The sequence below is a fragment of the Tamandua tetradactyla genome, chromosome 5 (genome assembly GCF_023851605.1).
Source record: "Tamandua tetradactyla isolate mTamTet1 chromosome 5, mTamTet1.pri, whole genome shotgun sequence".
Lineage (NCBI taxonomy): Eukaryota > Metazoa > Chordata > Mammalia > Pilosa > Myrmecophagidae > Tamandua > Tamandua tetradactyla.
The window spans coordinates 93,824,537-93,848,406 of NC_135331.1; the positions used below are offsets into that span (position 1 = coordinate 93,824,537).

Below are 23,870 nucleotides of genomic sequence, written 5' to 3' on the forward strand. Positions count from 1 at the left end.
TTTTTTAAGAGTCCTTTTTAGAAGGCACAATTCAAGCCTCTTACGATGAGAGCCTTGAACTGTGCTTTCGTTTTCCTATGACCTAATCTTTCTCCTACCTAAGTTTTCCTCTAGTTCCCAATTTCTATTAATTATACCTGTTTTGATTTTGTCAAAGTTTATGCGTTTACTTCTGCTCTGAAACCGTGATTCTCATAGCTGTTTAGCCTTCATTTTACATTTAAACTAGATGAGAGGGGATACATTGATTCAGGAGGAGAGAGGGGCAAAGTAAAAGAGACACAGTGGGCACTGTTGCCTGGAAAAGACTGAAGGTCTGAACAACCAGGAAGCAGTTCCCAGGCAATAGTCAGATTGTGGTGAGGGGAAGAGGGGCTGCTGACTTCATCTCTGTGACCAACGTGGCTCAGAATTGCCTGCTTTCAGCATGTGCATAGACTGGCTTCCATCTGTAAACCTTGGGCATTGTTCTCTGATGCCATCTGCGGCATTTGCCTTCCTTTAAATTTTAAATTTAAATTAAAAACTATATTCTGCAGCCCTTGGTATGGAGTTCACTGAGGTGGAACTAAAGCAAATTCCTTAAAGATGCCACTATTGTTATACCAGCAAGTGACCACGACTGGGGAAGCCCAGCTGCTAGTGTGGTTTGAATTCTGTGCCTAGTGACCTTTGGTTTCCGTGAGAACACAGAATGTGGCCAAAAGAGCAATCCGAGCTACAATGGTGAGAATCAGAACTTACCAAAGAATAGTCAACATACAAGAAAAAAAACCTTGTCTCAAAAGTGAGTGATTCAGAGTTGTCTGTAAGATCCCCAAAAGACCGAAAATCTATTTATTGTCTAAACCTGGGAATTGCCTGAGTAAATTACAGCACAGCTCTGGCCCCCTCCCCCTATCCAGAACCCTCCCCTGCCACCACCCAGTTACAGACTGTATTCCCCTGTCTGGACTGGGTTCTGTAAGCTGGGACAACGAGGGAAAACAACTTGGGTCAGTAAATTTGAGCAATGTGGGGAGAGGTGGGAACTGGGAAGAAGGCTATGGGTGGGTTTAGAGAAGGTGGGGATGGGATGGAGGCTGGCCCAGGGCAGACCTGAAGGCCTGTATCTGCCTTGGCCTTTTCTCTGGTTCCATCTTACCTGTCCAACTGCCTCTGTCTAGGAGCACCAATCCCTCGCTGCTAGCCTCTGCCACTGGTCTGTCTAGTGGGGGTTCCAGGACCAGCCGCCAGGCACCCTTCCTTGTGCAGGCAGCTGTCCTCCCCAAACAGGCCTCTGGGGGTGGGTCAAGAGAGGGCTTCCTCTGGAGCAGGGAGGCCTGGGTTTGAATCCTGTCTCTGAGACTTACTAGCTGTGTGATCACAGGCAATTTTCTTAACCTGCCTGGGCCTCAGTTTCTTGTCTGATTGAGGTGTTTTAAGTTGATGCACAGAAATTGCTTGGAAAGGTGTCTGCCCCAAAGTAAGCACCAGATAAGTGCTTCTTAAATAAATGGTGTTTGCTGCCCGGCCAGCTCTGCCACTACCAGCTGGGCGACATTGGGGAAATCACTGTAACTCTCTGATCCTCAGTTACCTTGTGTGGAGTGATAGTGAGACTCATCTCAGAGGCTTGTCATGAGGAGTAAATGAGATAGATCAGCCAAGTGGAAATGGCTCTGGGATGCACATAGGAATGCACACACGCGGAGCGTTGCTTTTGGTGGCATTCTGCTGTCAGCGCCTGTACTTCGTCCTAGAACGTGCAGGCTGACTCTGAGCAGCCTCCCAGTCTTCCTTCCCATCTCATCCTCCCTCTCAGACAAGCCAGGCTCCTCCCTCTCTGCCCTGCCAGGAGGCCTCCTGTCTTAGTTTCCTAGGGCTGCCATAACACAGTACCGCAGACCAAGTGGCTGAAGACAACAGACATTCATTCTCTCACAGTTCTGGAGGCTAGACGTCCAAAATCAAGGTGTTGGCACAGCTGTGCTCCCTCTGAAGTCTCTAGGAAGATGGTGGCGGCTTGCCGGCAGTCAGGGTGTTGTTTGACTTGTGGCATCACTCAGTCTCTGCCCTCTGTCATAGGGCTCTCTTCTCTCTTTTCTTTGTCCAAACTTCCTCTCCTTATTAGGGGCCATTGTGATCCCATTTAGCCTCATGTTAGATAATAACATCGTCAAAGATCCTAATTTCAAGTGGGATCACATTCAGGAGAACGAGAATTAGGTCTATTGAAAAATATTTATTGGGATATCTTCACGCACATACAGTCCATCGAAAGTATACAATCAATGGCTCACAATATCATCACACAGTTGTGTATTCATCACCATGGGCGATTAGGTCTTGAACATGTCTTTTTGGGGGACACAATTCAACCCATTACACTTTGCCTGCTCACACCAGCACTCCTGCCCTTCAGAAGGGTTTTTGCATCCTCTCCTTCAAGTTTCAAACTCCCCATGTGAAGAGTATACCTCCCCAGCGGTAACACCAGGCCAACAGCTGTATTTCTTTCTCTTCTACAACTCAAAGCCCTGCAAACCCCCCCAAGTGTAATAATAATAGGAATAATTGGATTAATTCTTACTAACACAGTGATCACTTACTGTATTTTAGATATTAATCCAAGCCCTATCTGTCTCCTAACTAATGCTCACAATCAAACTATGAAGCAGGTTCTAGGCTTAATTTACAGAGGAGGAAACTGAGGCAGAGTGCAGGGAAATATCTTAGCCAAGATTTACCACAGCTGGTAAATCGCACACTCTTACTCATAATGTTGTATGTGTTTCCTGGTGGGTCTTGTGCAACTGAACCAGCTGCTCCATGACTATGCTGACCCAGTCTGCCATGTCCACCTAATACAGCATTTAGCACAATGGAGAAACTCTGTACATCTTTGTTGAATGAATGAATGGATGCTGCCCATTCGGCTGAACCTACAGAGCTTTTTTCCTTGTTGGAGAGGGGCCTGATTGGAGGCAGAGAACACAGAGATGACCTCACTAGGTCAGTCTATGGTGCCCGTGCCTGGTCCCACCCAAGAAGCATCTGAAAACCCTGTGCTTCCAATCCTGAGTCCAACCAGGCCAGGTCTAAACTGTGTTAATTCCCAGGGAGGTCTCTGTTTTCTTCTACATCTCCTTATTTCTTTCTCAAGCTCAAGTTGGTAGGCACAGTCTGAGGTCTCCTGTTCACAGAAGAAAGATCCATTTTACAGCTTCACCAGCTAAACATCCTATGACAACTGTTTAGTGGTCTGTGCTGTATATCTAATCTGTTTCTCTCCTCTTTTCTCCTGTTCCCAGTAAATTCTCCTCTCTTCACAGAAGACTACATTCTTATATTTTCTAACACAACCTATTCTGCTCTATCCACTAAATCTTTGTTCTCCCTTTTTCAGCTATCCAATTATTTCCTCATTCATTTTGAATATAATTATTTGAAACTCTTTTAGAGATTGTTTTGTTCTATCTCATTTTGAGGACAGAAATCCTCCTGTTTATGTTGTGTTCTGTGTGTTGTACATGTTTTGTAATTTCGGATTCTGAGCTAAAACCAGGAGTACTTTTCCCATGGATGGGCCGAGTACCCTGGATCATGAAAGCTCCCTCCAGATAGGATTTTTTTTAATTAATTTTTAAATTTTTAAAAAATATATAACAACAAACAAACGCAAACATTCTTAACTTTTGATCATTCCGTTCTACATATATAATCAGTAATTCACAATATCATTTCATAGTTGCATATTCATCATCATGATCATTTCTTAGAACATTTACATCTATTCAGAAAAATAAATAAAAAGAAAACAAAAAAATTCATACATACCATATCACTTATCCCTCCCTTTCATTGATCACTAGCATTTCAATCTAAATTTATTTTAACATTTGTTTCCCCTATTATTTATTTTTATTCCATATGTTTTACTTGTCTGTAGATAAGGTAGATAAAAGAAGCATCAGACACGAGGTTTTCACAATCACACAGTCACATTGTGAAAGCTATATCATTATACAATCATCTTCAAGAAACATGGCTACTGGAACATAGCTCCACATTTTCAGGCAGATCCCTCCAGCCTCTTCATTACATCCTGACTAACAAGGTGATACCTATTTAATGTGTAAGAATAACTCCCAGGATAACCTTTTGACTCTGTTTGGAATCTCTCAGTCGTTGACACTTTATTTTGTCTCATTTCTCTCTTCTCCCTTTTGGTTGAGAAGGTTTTCTCAATCCCTTGATGCTGAGTCTCAGTTCATTCTAGGATTTCTGTCCCAGGTTGCCAGGAAGGTCCACACTCCTGGGAGTCATGTTCCATGTAGACAGGGGGAGGGTGGTGAGTTTGCTTGTTGTGTTGGCTGGGGAGAGAGAGGCCACATCTGAGCAACAAAAGAGGTTCTATTGGGGGTGGCTCTTAGGCCTAATTTTAAGTAGTCTTGACCTATCCGTTGTGGGGTTAAATTTCATATGAACAAACCCCAAGATTGGGGGCTCAGCCTATAGCTTTGTTTGTCTGCACTGCTTGCAAGAATATCAAGAATTGAACTGGTAGAAGTTGAATTTTCCCCTTTTCTCTCCTTTCCCTGACGGGGACTTTGCAAATGCTTTTTTATTCACTGTTCAAATCACTCTGGGATTTATCGGGGCATCACTCTGGATAAACCAACAAAATCTCATGTCCTACTCAAGGTTCCATGTAGTTATGGTGTTCAATTAAGCTGTCTACATAAGTTATATTAGGAAATGCACTAGTCCAGACAAGATTTTGCCTTTCTCTCTGCCAAGATCCCCTCCACAATCTTACTCACCCCACTCTGGACCAACTTAGGATTTCCCAAGTTGTTTTGCTTTTGCTTTTGTTTTCACCCAGAGACCTAACAGGGACAAGCTCTCTTGCCATCTTCCAAAGCTGGTGGGTGAATGTTTTTTTTTTTTTATTTATTTATTTTTTTTTTTTAAGGAAAGACAGAGAGAAGGAAGGAAGGATAGAAGGAAGGAAGGAAGGAAGAAAGGGAAACATTTTTAAACATTTTCTTGTTTTATTGTATTCTGTTTCTCCGTTTTTGTTACATGGGCTGGGGCCGGGAATCGAACCGAGGTCCTCCGGCATAGCAGGCAAGCACTTTGCCCGCTGAGCCACCGCGGCCCGCCCGGTGAATGTTTTTTTAGGTTCACTGAGGGTGCCATCTTCAAGGATCTCAGCTGACCTCAAGTGTACCGAACTCAAAGTTCCAGCTTCATGCCTCATAAAGGCATGCACTACCTACCTGGGCACCACAGGCACATGCATTCACAGAGGGCACACAAAAGCTGAAAATTCTCTTCGTAGTGAAAAGCTTTACTCCACAATAGAGCTAGAATGGGAAAAACTTGAGCCCCTCCTATATAAGCATGGGCCGTGCCTCACCATTAGATCAGGAGCCAGCTAAGAGCATGTCACATGGGTAGTGGTGTTATGAGCACTACTATGTGCCAGGTACTGTTCTGGGTGGTTTACATATGTTGTATCTCATTTATCTTCTGTACTGCCCTATGAGTTAAGTACTATTATTGTCAGTTATTCACAGTTGAGAACACAGCTAAAAACATAGCCACCTAAGGACAGAACCAGGATCCAGCCTTAGGTTGGGCTCAACATTCATTCAAACACACCCTGCCTTCTTCCTTCACTCTATCAGCCACCCAAAGCCTCCTCATCTTGGCCCAGTGCTCTGTGTGTAAGGTTTCTTTCCTTTTATCTGTCCTCAGCACCCAGTAGTTGTAATATGCTTGCAACCAGTTGTTCTATCGATGCCTTTGATTCTTCCCCTCAAGGACCTGTCCACGACAAGGGAGGGACTGTGGAAATCACACAGCTCTTCTCCTGAGCCCCATTACCAAGAGAAAGGAGGCTTTGCCAAGGGCTCTGAGGAGAGATGAATGCTGGGAGTGGACTCAACTCTGGTCGGGACCCAAGGCACCAGCCCTCCCCAGGATATTATGAGAGCCAGGCTGGGCGTCCAGACACAGCCCCTCCCGTCCCGTCCCAGCCGGGGTGGTGCTTGTGTGGGAAGGACTTTAAATCCAACTGCCAGACCCCTGGACAGAAGAAGCAGAGAAGGCTAGCCACCATGCACAGCTTCCAAAGCCTCCTGCTGCCGATGTTGCTGCTGCTGCTGGCCACCACAGGCCCCACAGATGCCCTCAGTGAAGAGGATAAAAAAGTGTTGGTGGATCAGCACAACCTCTACCGTTCACAAGTGTTCCCGAAGTCGACGCACATGCTGAAAATGGTGAGTGCAGCTGGGTACAGTTGCATGCTGAGATTGAAGGGGATGAAGGGCAGGGATCCCCACCTATCACTTCTCCCCACCCTTGCTCAAGCTCTAAGAGACTTACCCCACTGCTCAGTAACAGAGAGTCCCTCACACTATTTATATATTGACATTTGCTCATAAGCAGCACCATTATACAGATGAGGAGACTGAGGCTCAGAGGGCCATGCCCGTGCTTATGCAGCTAGTAGAGGTAGGCCTGGATGTCCTGCTTCCCCCTCCAATGACTCACCTCCATCCCCAGCACTTCCTAAAATGCATGTGCCCCTGGGAGGGGAAAGACAGCAAATTCTTAATGCCTTGGTAGGAACAGTCTTTCAGGAGTTCTCCAAGAAGATAGGAAGATAAAGCAGAACAGTTGGATGGGTCCTGCAGCCTTGGGTAGGAGAGAGGTACTAAGGTGGTGGAATGAGAAAAGGAACCAGAAGCCAAGAGGTCTTTGAATCACACAATCCATATGCTGTTTTTACCTCCTGCAAGACCTGTAATCTTGGGCAAGTCCCTTAACCTTGCTGACCCCCACTTCTCATCTGTAAAATGGGAGTCTTAATTAGTGCTCCATGTGCCTAGCAACATGATAGGCACCTCACAGATATAATAGTAAATGGAGAAAAACACATAATGTCAAAAATACACACAATAGGGAGTATTTCTGTATTTTTTGCATGTTTAAATCTTTAAACATTGAAAAAGCACTATCAAAATACACACATGAAATCCACATTGGTGGAAATTAAGGACTGGCTTGATAACTCATGTTCCCCTACAGGCTACACCTTTCTTACTACTGCTAGTGATCTGGAACAAAAATGCCCAGAAAGGAAAAATGACTGACTTGAGGTCATGGCAGTGAGGCAGGTCCCAGCCCAGTGCTCCCACCTCCTACTCCTCCTCACCAGGAGTGGATATGGCCAAATGCCCACTCTCCTTTGGGTCACCTAAACTCTTGGTGCTTTGGGTAGCATCAGCTTCCTCAGCTGTCTGGGCCCCCAGAGGGTGGAGCAAGGGTTTCTTCCAGGCCATCCATTTCTAGGAGAGGTTAAGGACAAAGTTTAATAGGATCCAGTCCTTAGGTCAGATGACTTGTTAGGAATCTCTGCTTTCCACTATACTGTGGCATGTCCTCCAGCTGGGGACAGAACCTCAGAAGAGCTCTAACCTAAGATACCTCCCGCCCTGTAACATCTCATATGAAGTCTCCACTGGAGAACACTGCTTTTGGGATTTGAAAGCTATTTGGGTTAACAAGCCTCCAAAAATTGCCTGTGGAGTGAGAGTCAGACACAGACACTTTACTTAGGGAAAGGGGTTGTCAGTTGACAATAGTTGAGAGTTCCTGGGAATAGCAGTTGGGAGGGAAGCCTGAAACTGGCAAAAGCCTGGAGTGTGAGCTATCCCAAAGAGAGAGTGGGAGTTGAGAAGGGAGAGAAGAGTTCTGGCAGGACCTGGCCTCTAAACATTCCTGTGAACATCTTGTGATCTTCAGAGAAGAAGGTTTATGCAGCCCTGGGAAGTGGCCAGGACATCCCTGCTCACTTTTTTTTTTTTTATGTTTTTTTTTATTGTGAAATACAACATATATACAAAAAAGCAATAAATTTTCAAGTACATTTTAACAAGTAATTATAGAACAGATTTTAAAGTTTGGTATGGGTTACTGTTCCCTGATTTGTCGTTTTTTCTTATAGCTGCTCCAAGACACTGGAGATCAAAAGATATCAACATAATGATTCAGCAGTCATATGCATTTGTTAAATCCTATCTTCTGTTATACTCCTCCTCTATTTTTTTTTCCTTTTTGTGAAAAATAACATTTATACTAAAAAGCAATAAATTTCAAAGCACATTGCAACAATTAGTTGTAGAACAGATTTCAGAGTTTGGTATGGGTTACAATTCCACAATTTTGGGTTTTTACTTTTAGCTCTTCTGAGGTCCTGGGGACTAAAAGAAATATCAATATAATGATTCAGCAATCAGACTCATTTGTTAAACCCTACTTCCTCTGTATAACTCCACCATCACATCTGATTTTTCTCCCACACCTTAGGGGTATTTAGGCTATGCCCATTCTAACTTTTTCATGTTGGAAGGGGCTGTCGATAATATGGGATAGGGGATTGAACTAGCTGATGTTCTAGAGAGGCTGGACCATCTGTATTTTAGGACTTATCTGGTCCAGGGACCCATCTGTAGGTTGTAGGCTTCTGTAAAATTACCCTAGTGCAGGGACCTTTGTAGAATTACCCTAGGTGTTCTTTAGGATTGGCAGGAATGGTTTTGGTTAGAGTTTGGCAAGTTATGATAGGTAGCGATGTCTAACTGAACCTGCTCACTTTTCACAAGGAATAATATTAATTATAGTCATAAACATCATCTCACTTAATCCTCCCAACATCCTTTGAGAGCCCAGAAAGTTTATGCAAACATATGAAACCACAAAGTTGATGACTAGTCCCAAGTTTGGCTAAGTTTGCAGGCTGGGGTGACATCCTCTCACCTCCCCATAGAAGCCCACCTGCTCCAGGTCACGGGCAAGAGTCACAGGATGAGGTTTCCCTGCCTCCAGAAGCACCCACTATACCGCCAACCTTCTGCTCTGGTACCCAAAGAGTCTGTAGACGTCCTTACTTTCTTCTCCCACCTCCCTCTCTCACCTCCACCTCACTTCCCTCCCCTGCCCCACAGTACTGGGACGAGGATCTGGCCAAATTCGCTGAGGCCTATGCACAGCATTGCCAGTGGGCCCACAACCCAAATCCTGGGTATCGTGGCGAGAACCTGTTCACCATGACGGGTACGGAGATAAACCTGCCTCTGGGCGTGTCAGAGTGGCACCGTGAGCGCGAATTCTACAACTTCAGCGCCAACACCTGCAGGCCGGGGGAGATGTGTGGCCACTACACACAGGTGCGCTGGAGGCTGGCCAGGGCCTGGGACAGTGTGAACCGAGGGAGACTTGAGTGGGGTCTCGACACGTTGTGGCAGGACCATCCTAGCTATGGGTGGCTGGGCCACCTCTCTTCTCCACCCAGGGGTCCCAGGAGCATCCTTAATTCAGGAAGGCAAGTCAGCATTTTAAGCCCCCTTAAATCCTTTATAAAACATGATCTTTTACAACAACTAACTAATGTGTTATCTAGACCTCCTAACAATTCTGCTTCTCAAACTGCCCAAATCATTTTCATTTTACTCTTTACAAACCACAGTCTTTGCCCTCCTCCTAAGTCTCCTGTTACTGAAGAGACAAAAGTTAGATGTCACAGCTCCAGTTGCATGGACAGCAGTTACTGGAGTAGGCGATACTGCACCAGGCTCTAAGCAGTCCTCTGTCCTACCCCTCCTAGGTAATGCAGGGCTATGTGATCCTGCGCCAAATGCCCCCAACTTCCTTCTTCTCTCACTGTCACTCTTGTCGTTTTTCATGGTGCCTGATTTGCTGCTTCTCATCAGTAGGAACTGATAAAGCAAATAGACCAATTCCTCTGAAATCTACATTGTTATGTTTGATTTTTCTTTCTTTCTTTTTGAAAAAAATATTTTTATTGGAATATCTTCACGTACCATACAATATACAATCAGTGGCTCACAATATCATCACATAGTTGTGTATTCATCCCATGATCATTTTTAGAGCATTTGAACCACTCCAGAAAAATAAATAAAAATTAAAAAACCAAACATCCCATACCCCTTACACCTCCCTCCCACTAGCCACTAGTATTGCAATCTACCCAATTTTTTTTTATCATCTACACTCCTATTATTTATTTAATTTGTATCCTTATTTTTTCACTTATCCGTCCATACCCTGGATAAAAGGAGCATCAGCCACAGGATTTTCACAATCATACAGTCACATGTAAAAGCTATATAGTTGCACAATCATTTTCAAGAATCAAGTCTACTGGAATACAGTTCAACTGTTTCAGGTACTTCCTTCTAACCAGTCAAAGACACCATAAACTAAAAGGAAATATCTATGTAATGCGTGAGATATAACCTGCAGCATAACCTCTCAACTCTGTTTGAAATCTGTCAGCCATGAAACTTTATTTTGACTCATTTCTCTCTTCCTCCTTATGGTAAAGAAGTCTTTCTTAATCCTGTGATGCTGGGTCCTGGCTCATCCTGGGAGTGCTGTCCCACATTGCCAGGGAGTTTCATACCCCTGGGTGTCATGTCCCATGTAGGGGGGATGGCAGTGAGTTCACTTACTGAATTAGCTTAGAGATAGAGGCCACATCCGAGCAACAAAAGAGCTTCCATGTGGATGATTCTTAAGCATAATTATACATAGGTTTAGCTCCTTCTTTGTAAGAATAAGTTTCATAGGAGTGAGTCCCAAGATCAAGGGCTTGGCCTTTTAAATTGGTTGTCCCCACTGCTTGGAAGAATATCAGGATTGAAGTTGAATAATTCCTCTTTCTCCCCATTCCCCCAAGTGGACTTTGCAAATACTTTTTTATTCTCTGCCCATATTACTCTGGGATATATTGGGGCATCTTACTAACCTGGACAAACAAACAAGACCACACCCTATTAAACATTCTATGTAATTATGGTGTTTGAATAAACTGACCATACAAGTTGAATTAAATAGTGTGCTACTAAAAATGTAAATGTTTTCACCTAGTAAACATCTCTTGGAGGGGAACTAAGATGGTGGTCTAGTGAGGTGTGGGATTTAGTTTGTCCTCCAGAGCAGCTAGTAAATAGCCAGGAACAGTACAGAACAACTGCTGGGGCCACATCAGTGACTGAACACACAGCATACACCAGTTTGAACAAGCTGGACCTGTTGTGATCCCACTCAGAACCGTGAGTACCCCAAGCCACAGTGGCTAGACCCCTCCCCCACAGGCTGGTTTCCAGGTGAAGGAAGGAAACTTTACTAGCAGCAAGGGGTTGAGCTCAACCAAGCTCCAATTTTTAGAATTAATTAACAAATTCTGACTACTAAAAACAGATCCCCAGCTCAGCTGAACTTCAAGTAAAAGCTAAGGTTGTCCCTGCACAGGAGAGACAGGGCTGATGGAAAAAGAAAAAGAAACAAACAGAGGGTTTTTTTTGGATCGGACAGCAAAAAATAGCTGAAAGGGTCTGGGCCCTGAAAGAAAGGAGGGGGTACATAGGACTGGAGATACACAGAGCAGTGGACCAACTTAAGCTCTTGATTGGCAAACCCAAGGAACAGGGGTCCTGCCCTGAAAAGTACTTTTTTTTCTTTTCTTTTTTTGTGGCTGTGTTTCTATGGCTTGACTGCTCTTTGGATACAACTGCAAGGCTTCTCAGGCTCCAACTGCCCCAGGCAAGGGTGTAATTAAGCTTGTCTGAGAGCTTGTCTGGAGGGTCCTTCCCCAGGAGAGGGATGGGGCCTAGCTCAGGTGGAATTCCTCCATTAAGGAATTCAGACCCCACAGTCAGGAAAACTGAAGTGATTAAATCCAGCCTATAACATCTCCTCTGTTCAACCACAGCCTCAGCAGAGAGAGTCTGCTGAAGTTAAATGTACCACATCACCTTAAACTGGTGGGACCCACAGGCAGACAAGCACCACATATTGGGCAGGATAGGAAAAACACAGAGTCTAGAGGCTTCATAGGGAAGTCTTTCAACCCGCTGGGTTTCACCCTCAGGGAAAACTGACACAGGTGACTCTTTTCTCCTGAGATGAGTCCAGTTTGGTCTGGGAAAATCTGACTGGGGTCTATAATACCTAAGTAGACCCTCCTAAGTGGGGGGTGGGGGTGGGGGGAAGGCACCACACAGGCAGGGTAAGAAATAAGAAAACAAGAACTGAAAAATTCTGATCTGTTAAGCAAACCATAAGCTAGTGGTCTAGAATAAGCTGAACTCAATGTCAAAGAACAGACAGACAACAAATCATCCAGCAAAAAAAATCCTAGGTAAAAAAAAGTGAAAACAATCTCCAGAATAAACTAATTAAGGAAATTAAATGCCTAGATGCCAGCAAAAAATAATGAATCATACTAGGAAAATGGAAGATATGGCCCAGTTAAAGGAACAAATCAACAATTCAAATGAGATACAAGAGTTGAAACAATTAATTCAGAATGTCCAAACAGACATGACAAACCTCATCAAAAAATCAATGAATTGAGGGAGGATATAAAGAAGGCAAGGAAAGAACAAAAAGAAGAAATCAAAAGTCTGAAAAAACAAATCACAGAACTTATGGGAATGAAAGGCATAGTAGAAGAGATGAAAAAAAATGGAAACCTACAATGTTAGATTTCAAGAGGCAGAAGATAGGATTAGTGAACTGGAGGATAGGACATCTGAAATCTGAAACGCTAAAGAAAATATAGGGAAAAGAATGGAAAAACATGAGCAAGGTTTCAGGGAATTGAATGACAACATGAAGTGCACGAGTATACGTGTTGTAGGTGTCCCAGAAGGGAAAAGGAGAAGAAAAACTAATGGAGGAAATTATCACTGAAAATTTCCCAACTCTTATGAAAGACTTAAAATTATAGATCCAAGAAGTGCAGCATACCCCAAACAGAATAGATCCAAATAGATGTACTCCAAGACACTTACTAATCAGAATGTCAGATGTCAAAGAGAAAGAGAGAATTTTAAAAGCAGCAAGAGAGAAACAATCCGTCACATACAAGGGAAGCCTAATAAGGCTATGCACAGATTTCTCAGCAGAAACCATGGAGGCGAGAAGACAGTGGTATGATATATTTAAGATACTAAAAGAGAAAAACTATCAACCAAGAATTCTATATCCAGCAAAATTGTCCTTCAAAAATGGGGGGGGGGGGGGCATGGTGGCTCAGCAGGCAAGAATGCTCGCCTGCCATGCCAGAGGACCCGGGTTTGATTCCCAGTGCCTGCTCATGTAAAAAAAAAAAAAAAAAAAAAAAAAAAAAAAAAAAACGAAAATGAAGGGGAAATTAAAACATTTTCGGACAAAAAAATCACTGAGGGAATTTGTGACCAAGAGACCAGTTCTGCAAGAAATACTAAAGGAAGCACTAGTGACAGATAGGAAAAGACAGATGTTCTAGTTTGCTAGCTGCCGGAATGCAATATACCAGAAATGGAATGGCTTTTAACAAGGGGAATTTAATAAATTGCTAGTTTACAGTTCTAAGACCGAGAAAATGTCCCAATTAAAACAATCTATAGAAATGTCCAATTTAAGGCATCCGGGGAAAGATACCTTGGATCAAGGAGACCAACAACGTTCAATGTTTCTCTCTCAGCTGGAAAGGCACATGGCAAACATGGCAGCATCTGCTGGCTTTCACATGGCTCTACCAAAAGGGGCTCTCTCCAAAATGTTTCCTCTTTTAAAGGATTCCAGCAAGCAACTCCACCTTCAGTGGGTGGAGACACACCTCCATGGAAATCATCTAATCAAAAGTTACCACCCACAACTGGATGGGTCACATCATGGAAACAATCAAAATGCTCCCACCCAGCAATATTGAATGAGGATTAAAGGTCATGGCTTTTCTGGGGTCCACCACAGATTCAGACCAGCACAACAGGAGAGAGGTATGGGGAAGAGTGTAGAAATGAATACTATCAGTAAAGGTAAAAAGAAGAAACATTAGATGTGACATATAAAATCCAAAAGGCAAAATGGTGGAAGAAAGTACTACCCTTACAGCAATAACACTAAATGTTAATAGATTAAAGTCCCCAGTCAAAAGACATAGACTGGCAGAATGGATTAAGAAACAGGACCCATCTGTATGCTGTCTATGAGAGACACATTTTAGACCAAAAGATAAACATAGGTTGAAAATGAAAAGTTGGGAAAAGATATTTCATGCAAACAACAATCAGAAAAGAGCAAGAGTAACTATACTAATATCCAACAAATTAGATTTCAAATGTAAAACAATTAAAAGAGACAAAGGACACTATGTATTAATAAAAGGAACAATTCAACAAAAAGACATAACAATCGTAAATATTTATGCACTGAGCCAGAGTGCTCCAAAATACATGACACAAACACCAAAAAGAGAAATAGACACATCTACCATAATAATTGTAGACTTCAATTCCCCACTCTTATCAATAGACAGAACGTCTAGACAGAGGATCAATAAAGAAACAGAGAATTTGAATAATATAATAAACAAATAAGACCTAATAGACATTTATAGACCATTATAGCCCACAACAGCAAGATATACATTTTTCTCAAGTGCTCATGGATCATTCTCATGGATAGACCATATGCTGGGTCACAAAGAAAGTCTCAAAAATTTAAAAAGATTGAAATCATAAAAACATTTTCTTAGATCATAAAGGAATGAAGTTAGAAATCAATAATAGGCAGAGGGCCATAAAATTCACAAATATATGGAGGCTCAACAACACTCTTAAACAACCCGTGGGTCAAGGAAGAAGTTATAAGAGAAATCAGTAAATATCTCGAGGCAAATGAAAATGAAAACACAACATATCAAAATTTATGGGATGCACAAGGGACTGAGAAAAACCCTAGAATGAGCTGAGAATTAACATCAAGGGATTGAGAGAACCTTTTCGACCAAAGGGGGAAGAGTGAAATGAAACTAAGTGTCAATGGCTGAGAGAGTCCAAACAGAGTCGAGAGGTTATCCTGGAGGTTATTCTTATGCATTAAGTAGATATCACCTTGTTGTTCAAGATGTAGTGGAGAGGCTGGAGGGAACTGCGTGAAAATGTAGAGCTGTGTTCCAGTAGCCATGTTTCTTGATGATGATTGAACAATGATATAGCTTTCACAATGAGACTCTGTGAATGTGAAAACCTTGTGTCTGATGCTCCTTTTAGCTACTATATCAACAGAAGAGTAGAAAATATGGAATAAAAATAAATAATAGGGGGAACAAAAAAAATTTATGGGATGCAGCAAAAGCAGTGCTAAGGAGGAAATTTATTGCCCTAAATACCTATATCAATAAAGAAGAAAGAGCAAAAATCGATTAATTAACTGTTCACTTGGAAGAACTAGAGAAAGAACAGCAAAGTAACCAAGCAAAAGGAAAGAAATAATGAAGATTAGAGCAGAAATAAATGAAACTGAGAACATGAAAATAATTGAGAAAATCAACAAAACCAGGAGTTGGTTCTATGAGAAAATCAATAAGATTGATGGGCCCTTAGCAAGGTCGGCAAAAAGAAGAAGAGAGAGGATGCAAATAAATAAAATCAGAAATGGAAGAGGAGACATAATCACTGACCCCACAGAAATATAGGAGGTAATGAGGATACTATGAACAACTTTATGCTAATAAACTCGACAATGTAGATGAAATGGACAACTTTCTAGTCAGGTACAAACAACCAACTTTGACTGAAGAAATAGATGAACTCAACAAACCAATAACAAGTAAAGAAATTGAATTGGTCATTAAAAAGCTCCCAAAAAAGAAAAGTCCAGGACTAGATGGCTTCACATATGAATTCTACCAAACATTCAAGAAAGAATTAGTAACAATCCTGCTCAAACTCTTCAAAAAATTGACCTAAAATTAGGTCTAAGACCATAAAACTTTTAGAAAAAAAATGTAGGAAAATATCTTATAAAGCTTATAATAGGAGGCAGTTTCCTAGATCTTACACCCAAAGCACAAGCATTGGAGAAATAAATAAATGGGAAATCCTCAAAATTAAACACTTTGTGCATCAATGAACTTTGTCAAGAACGTAAAAAGACAGCCTACACAATGGGAGACAATATTTGGAAACAATATATCAGATAAAGGTCTAGTATCCAGAATATATAAAGAGGTTGTTCAACTCAACAACAAAAAGACAAACAACCCAATCACAAAATGGGCAAAAGACATGAACAAACACTTCTCAGAGAGGAAATATAAATGGCCCAACGGCACATGAAAAGATCGTCAGCTTCACTGGCTATTAGGGAAATGCAAATCAAAATCACAATGAGATATAATCTCACACCCACCAGAATGGCCACTATCAATAAAACAGAAAACAACAAATGCTGAAGAGTATGTGGAGAAAGGCACACTTATCCATTGTTGGTGGGAATGTCAAATGGTACAACTGCTGTGGAAGGCAGTTTGGCGGTTCCTCAGAAAGCTAACTATAGAATTGCCTTATGATCCGGCATATCATTGCTAGATTATCTACTTAGAGGACATGAGGGAAAGGACACAAATGGACATTTGCACACCAATGTTTATAGCAGCATTCTCTATCAACAGACGAGTGGCTAAACAAGCTATGGTATATACATACGATGGAATATTATGCAGCTAAAAGATAGAATAAAGTTGTGAAGTATGTAACAACATGGATGGACCTTGAGGACATTATGCTGAGTGAGATGAGCCAGAAACAAAAGGACAAATACTGTATGGTCTCACTGATATGAACTAACATTAGTGAATGAACTTGGAGAATTTCAGTTCAGAACAGAGACCATCAGGGTAGATATTGGGTAATTAGAGGTGAAGGAATACAGATTGGGCAACAGGACTGATTGTAAAGGTGGATAGCACAATACTACCTAACTGTAATACAAAAATGTTAGTACACTGAATGAAGCTGAATGTGAGAATGGTAGAGGGAGGAGGGCTGAGGAAACAAATGAAATCAGGAGGAAAGATAGATGATAAAGACTGAGATGGTATAATATACAAATACCTGGAGTGTACAATGATAGTGACTAAATGTACAAATTTAAAAATGTTTTTGCATGAGGAAGAACAAAGGATTGTCAATATTGCAGGGTGTTGAAAATAGATGGTAATTCATAGTTTAAAACTTATGTGTGAGACTAAAGCAAAAAATGTTTATTTGGTACAAAATTTACATTTTGACTACTGCCTCTCCTAATATAACTTATATGGGCAGTTTAATTGAACACTCTAAGTACATGGAACCTTGAGTAGGGTATGAGATTTTGTAGGTTTATCCAGAGTGATGCCCCAATAAATCCCAGAGTGATTTGAACAGTGAATAAAAAAGTAAGTCCCCTTGAGGGAATGGTAAAAAAGGGGAAAAACTCAACTTCCCCATTTGGAGAAGGTCTGATATTCTTGCAAACAGTGAGGACAACAAAATCAATAGGCCAAACCTTCAATCTTGGGGTTTGTTCATATGAAACTTATCCCCGCAAAGAATAGGCTAAACCTACTAAAAATTAGGCCTAAGAGTCACCCCCAGAGAACCTCTCTTGTTGCTCAGATGTGACCTATTTCTTAGCCAACATGGCAAGCAAACTCACTGCCCTCCTCCTCTTTACATGGGACATGACTCCTAGGGGTGTAAATCTCCCTGGCAGCGTGGGACAGAAATCCTAGAATGAGCTGACACTCAGCATCAGGGGATTGAGAAAACCTTCTCAACCAAAAGTGGGAAGAGTGAAATGAGACAAAATAAAGTGTCAACGGCTGAGAGATTCCAAACAGAGTCTAGAGGTTATCCTGGAGGTTATTCTTACACATTAAATAAATATCACCTTGTTAGTCAAGATGTAGTGGAGAGCTGGAGGGAACTGCCTGAAAATGTGGAGCTGTGTTCCAGTAGCCATGTTTCTTGAAGATGATTGAATAATGATATAGCTTTCCCAATGTGACTGTGTGATTGTGAAAACCTTGTGTCTGATGCTCCTTTTATCTATGGTATGGACAGATGAGTAAAAAATGTGGATTGAAAATAAATAATAGGGGGAACAAATGTTAAAATAAGTTGGCTAGAGGGAAATACTAGTGGTCAATAAGAGGGAGGGGTGTAAAGTATGGTATGTATGAGTTTTTTCTTTTTATTTCTTTTCCTGGAGTGATGTAAATATTCTGAGAAATTATCATGGTGATGGATATACAACTACATGATAATATTGTGAGCCATTGATTGCACACCAAGTATGAAATGTTAAGAATGTTTGTGTTGTATGTTGTTTGGTTTTATTAATCAAAATTGAAAAAATAAAAAAATTAACATCTCTTCCTTTGGTCTCACACAGAAGTTGAAGTTTTAAAATATAGACTATATCATTCTTTACCCTGTATTCTGTTTTCCCTTAGCCCTAATCAGATCAGATTTATTTATATCTCTAGTTGAAGTCTGATCTCTTTTTCAACTTTTTAAACAGTTGCTGTATGGGGGTAATGCTGACTTTCATAGCTTCATAGCTCTAATTTTGAGTCTCAGGTGCCATATAAACACCCAAAGTTCCAGACAATGACCTGGTTATACACAAATAACTCAGCATCTCAGAATTTAGTAATAATAGTTACAACTCCAAAATAGATGTGACTGCTTAAGAGCTTACAATCTAAAATCTTTAGAATAGGCCCCACACTGATAACCCATACTCTCAACTTCAATTTTCTAAATTTGTGTATTGTTAGTACATCTGAGTGAAGCATGATAATATTTGTCTTTTTGTTTCTGACATTTTATTCAACATACTGGCCTCAAGTTTCATTCACTTAGTTGCATGCCTTACAAGAGTATGCTTTTTAAAGTTGTGCGTAAAAATAAGATAATCACTCAATAAAGATTTTGGGGAATCTTCCGATAGCATTTGCTGCCTCTGACAGTCACCTTTTGTTTTTCTGAGTTCTCAATGCATTCTGAAAGTTTGGGTTTTCAGATAAGATGTGTGTATGTGTATATGTGGTGTGCATGTGTGTAGGGGCATTTAAATTTCATTATATTGAATTCCTTTTTTCTCCTCCCAATGCTTATTTGTTGTGCAATATATTACATAAAAAAATCTGAAAGGAAGAGAATGAAACCACCATCTTCCCACCCGTGGAATTTCCACCAATTCCATTTTCCATGACCTCTTTTGGGTAGTATTTTTAGTCTTACTCTTTAGGGAAGGAAATCCCAGGAACACCCACATGGATCAGAAAGTTGTGAGGGCCCAGCAGTACCCCTGCCCCCTTTCCTTTGCAGCCAGCTCACCTCTCCCCACCCCTATACACACACATCCCTCCAGGGAGCACTGTCAGTGCCCAGCAGGAGTGTGTCTGCTCCACCCCCCAACCCAGCTTTCCCTGACTCTGAGTGCATTTGCACTCTGGGGTCATTTCTGTCTGGGAGATGCTCAGTGGTGGTACGCGGTGGGGGCATGCAGCCAATTTCAGTAGAAAAAAAAAACAATCCTAGGGAAGCCTGCAGAACTAACAGCCAGAGCCAGATCTCACAGTGAAAACCTGCCTAGTATGAGCAGCTCCTGGGTAGATGGGGTCTAAAAACAAGAAGGGGAGGCTGCTGGTCTCAGATCATAGCAGTGCACAAAGGTTGGTTTGACTTTAAGTTTTATATTTATGGCAGAATTTTTCCGACTGCAAGAAGACCCACACCTAGAAACAAGCAGAGTGATTTGGGGTGGGGAGGGTAATTTGAACTTCCTCAGTTCTTCCTTTGTTCCTTCCTTGGACTTTTCTTGTTGTTGGGGTCTATCCTTTAGATTGCCGCTTCTGCCATTTTAGATAAATTCCTCTGAATATATTCTTTATTTAAAATGCAAGGGTCTCTAGGAAGTGTCTACAAACAGAATTTATAAGGAAATATCAGAACTGAACTGAAGAAAGTTTCCAAGAAGAGATGTGTGGTTGGCTAGGGACAGTAGATTGCTCAGGACAAACTGAACCCCGTTGGGAATTTTGTCCTGAAGCTGTGTCCTCAGGAACCTAAATCTTGTAGGCCATTGGGCGTCCCCTCTACCATCCAGGAAGGCTGGGTTGGGGAGACACCAGGTAAGGCCCGCAACACCCAGACAGTTCTAAATGTGCAATTTACTCTCCTTCAGGTAGTCTGGGCAGACACCAACAGGGTTGGCTGCGCCACTTACTATTGTAAGAAGCTGCACGTCATTAATGAGGCCAACATGTATTTCCTGGTCTGCAACTACCAGCCCCCGTAAGTACCATGGAGCCCACAGGTGGGGGGGGCTGGCAGGTCGGCAGAGGCAAGGGAGGGCTGAGGTGGGCAGAGCTTGAGGAAGCTGAAGGAAGCCAATCCGGCCTATGCCTCAGGAAAGCTGTTGGGGTCCGATGGCAGATGTCTGCTGTAAGCAGCACACCCCAGGCACTCTGGGCCACCTTCGGATTAGGTCTATGTTTGGGAGAAAGGGGAGAGCAGGTTGGGTCAGGGACTGTCCCCCAGCAAGCACCCTTCTCACCTCCTGTAGGGGAAACGTGATAGGGCGGTGGCCCTACCGGGTGGGGCCATCATGCTCCCAGTGCCCTTCTGGCTACCGCTGCGTGAACAACCTTTGTGGTGAGTTGGGGTGGGGGGCAGGGGGCGGGGTGGGGGGCTGAGGCCAGAGGTGCTGGCCAGAGTGTGCTAACCTCGCAGGGACCCCAGGCAATGCATGTGCAGGGAAGTATCTTCAGCAGCCCTTTGCCCTCCTTGTGCAGCCACTTTGACCCACTGTTATTCAAACTGGAGAGATTTCAACCCTCCAGAGGAGAACAGAGAATGAGTCCAGTGGCTCCCCAATGCAGGGACTGGCGGTGAGCTGGGAAGGGCCAGGCTGGGGAGGAGGGCGGTGCCAGGTTGGTGGGCACACTCAGAAGGCCAGGGAAAGGGGCAGGGTGAGCGTGTTAGGAACAGAAGTGAAACTGAAGTCTTCTGAAGAGGAAACTACAAGCTCAGGGAGAGGAAGATTTGGACCAGGATGGTGGCTGGGAGGTGCAACCGTGGCAATAACATGAAATGGTCCTTATTATCAATGAGGGCCATATTTGCTAGAGGGACTGTGTGTTTGTGTGTCCTGGTGGGACATTTGGTTGCCTCACCTTGGCTGCAGTGGGGTGAGGGATGTGAGGTCCCACTTCCAGCACTAATGGTGGGCCTTGTCTGTCTCATCAGAACCCATCAGAGGCCCAGAAGAGGCTCAGGATTTGCCTTCCCTGGTAACTGAGGCCTCATCTTCCTTGGCAACTGAAGCCTCAGGGGCTAGGAAAAAGGGTGCCCCTTCTTCCCTAGCAACTGAGGCTCCCTTCTTTTGGTAACTGAGATCCCTGCCTCTCTGGCAACCAAAACTCTGCTTACTTTAGAAATTGAGGCCCCATCTTCCTTACCTAGGAAAGATCCCCATCCATGGCAACAGAGGCCCCATCTCTATTAATAACTGAGGGCCCTTTCTTTTGGCCATTCACAGCATGCTCTCCTTTGATCAGGGACCAGTTAACATACCCAAATCAATCCATACACACACACCCAAATTAGCAGACAAAGTTGCCAGCAGGACAAAAGCACCCTCTGTGAGCCCAGAGAGATCTCTGCACCCTGAGATGTCCCTGACAGGGATTCAAGAACCCTTAGCCCATGCCCAGGAGAAGGCACAGGCAAGGGGCTCCTACAAGTTGCCTCCTTCCCAGCCCAGGATGAGCCAGATGAACTACAGGCCACACAGGTCCACATGGGGCACACCACCTCCAGGTCCCTGCCCAGCTCCCCCAACACCTCTGCCACCACTAATGCCATGGGTAGGCACACCCTGACCCTACAGTCATCCTTGTCAGGTAAGGCCTATGGCATCTACTTTTCCCATACTCCTGGCTTCAGAATGTCAGCATCCTGTCCCCAGCATGGATGGTATGGGCATGGTGGGAGCATGTACCTTCTGAGTAGAAGCCTCCTCCCTGGCTGCTGGGCCACCACCTTGCATGGCTGTTGGGGAAGATGGGCAGTCAGGAATAGTTGTCTCCAAGTTGAGGCAAAGCCTTTCCTTTGCCTCAGATGAAATAATCCCTGAAGAGCCAGACAGTGATTTAGGAATCAAGCCAGCCATCGAACCAGACATTGGAGGAGGCATCCAGCCAGGCATGGGGATGCCAAACAAGGAAAAGCCAAGCACTGTAAAACCGACCCCATTAAAGAAGACCACTCTAAAACCCAACAAGTTAAAGCCCAACAAGTTAAAGCCAAGCAAGGTAAAGCCAAACAAGGTAAAGCCAAGCAAATTAAAGCCAAACTTGGCCCCTGGTCATGTCTGGAGCTGTCTCCTGGGATTGTTGCTACTACCTCCCCTGGTGTTGGCTGGAGCCTTCTGAAGGGGCTTCCACTCAAGTGCAAGGCCTGATGGGAGAACCCTGACTTCACGCCTACCCTGGATTGTCCTTCTCTACGTTGGAAGCCAAAGCTTCTGGACTGATCATACCCTGTGGCCCAGTACCCTCCCATCACCCGAGCTTCTGCCCAGACCCCAGAACAGTCCTTTCACCTCCTCAGGCATCCTCTGTGGGGCTAACCCCTGGCATTGCCCCAGGAGATCCCTACTCCCTCCTTTTGCATCTGGGGAAGCCCACCATTCAGCTGACTATAGATTGTTCTAAAAGGTGTTCCTTTGGCCACATGTGCCAATTCACCAGTTGTCCCTGTGGCCATGGGCCCATTCTCCTAGGGACAGAGTATTTCAGGGCTTCCCAAGAACCCCTACCTCCAGTCCCTTGGCCTCTTCCTCTAGCCATCCCTCCAGCATGCCCCTAGGAGTACTTTCTGCTTTCCCAAGGTGAAGAGATCAGCTGTCCATCTGCCAGCTCCCCAATCCTGACTCCAGCCCCACAATCAAGATGCTTCTCAGCTGAAGGCCTTCTTAAAGGCAAAGGCTGCAGGGCATGTGCCTCTTTTACAGACATCTTGGGGGCACAAAGCCGGGCTAGCTGTGGCCTGATGACTGTATGCCTGGTCTGGACCCCTCTGGGCCCCAATCCCCTTCCCCACCTCAGTTCTGAGAGTATGTGGGGATTGAAGAGAGAGCCCTGCGTGTCTTGCCCAGCTTTTCTCCCTACTCAGGGTGGGGGAATCTCCTTGAGTGTCCCTTTCCCCTTACTTGCCATTATAGCTTGGAAGGGGACTATAAGGAGCAGATGAAGGACAGTTCCCACTTAAGTGGGTCCTGTGGGTGGGGAAAATGGGAACCAGGGAAGGGAAGCAACCCCTGACTCCTGAATAAAAGCCTGTCTTAAGAGTTCTCAGAGTCTCAGTACTGTGAGGGGGCTTCAAAGGAGGGCTATTTGGGAGGCCCTGAAGAGATTCAGCTCTTCCCCTACCAACCTATAGCAGTTCCTGCTCTTTCACACCCCTTCTCCCCAACTCACAACCATCTAGTGAGGGTTGTCTCACTTTCCTCTTCATACCCAGAAGCAGGAAGGGCCAAAGGCAAGGCAAAGAGGGTGATGGCCTGACCCTCCCAGTTATGCCCAGGATCAAGGCATGGCATATGACCTCACAGGAGTGCCTTCTACCTGGGTCATCTGGACTACGAGGTCAGAAATGTGTCTCAGGTATGGCTTTGCCAAACCTGGTACTTGGGAGAGTTCTGAGAAAGAGTTCTGGAGTTCCAACTGCTCCCACAGGGAAGCACAGAGTGTTATCCAGGAGAGTGTCCATGTGTGTGCAACAGTGGGTAACTGAGAGAAGCTTGGGATCAAGGTGGTAGGGAAGGGCATGGCAACCGTCTGTAGGCCTGTTCTAGTTTGCTAGCTGCCGGAATGCAACACACCAGAGACAGATTGGCTTTTAATAAAAGGGGATTTATTTTGTTGGTTCTTCAGAGGAAAGGCAGCTAACTTTCCACTGAGGTTC

General features: G+C 43.7%; 1 protein-coding gene across 1 annotated transcript; it reads left to right on the forward strand.

Moving 5' to 3' along the window:
• The first annotated feature begins 9 nt into the window (after window positions 1–9).
• On the forward strand, window positions 10–23,398 carry LOC143684570 (peptidase inhibitor 16-like). The gene is given in 11 exon segments (XM_077161645.1): window positions 10–787; window positions 5,812–6,269; window positions 9,000–9,221; window positions 20,086–20,195; window positions 20,467–20,555; window positions 21,150–21,278; window positions 21,281–21,370; window positions 21,373–21,414; window positions 21,417–21,653; window positions 21,656–22,012; window positions 22,014–23,398. Coding segments are annotated over 10 exon segments (1,761 nt in total). The 5' UTR covers window positions 10–787; window positions 5,812–6,107; the 3' UTR covers window positions 22,337–23,398.
• Window positions 23,399–23,870: the final 472 nt, after the last annotated feature.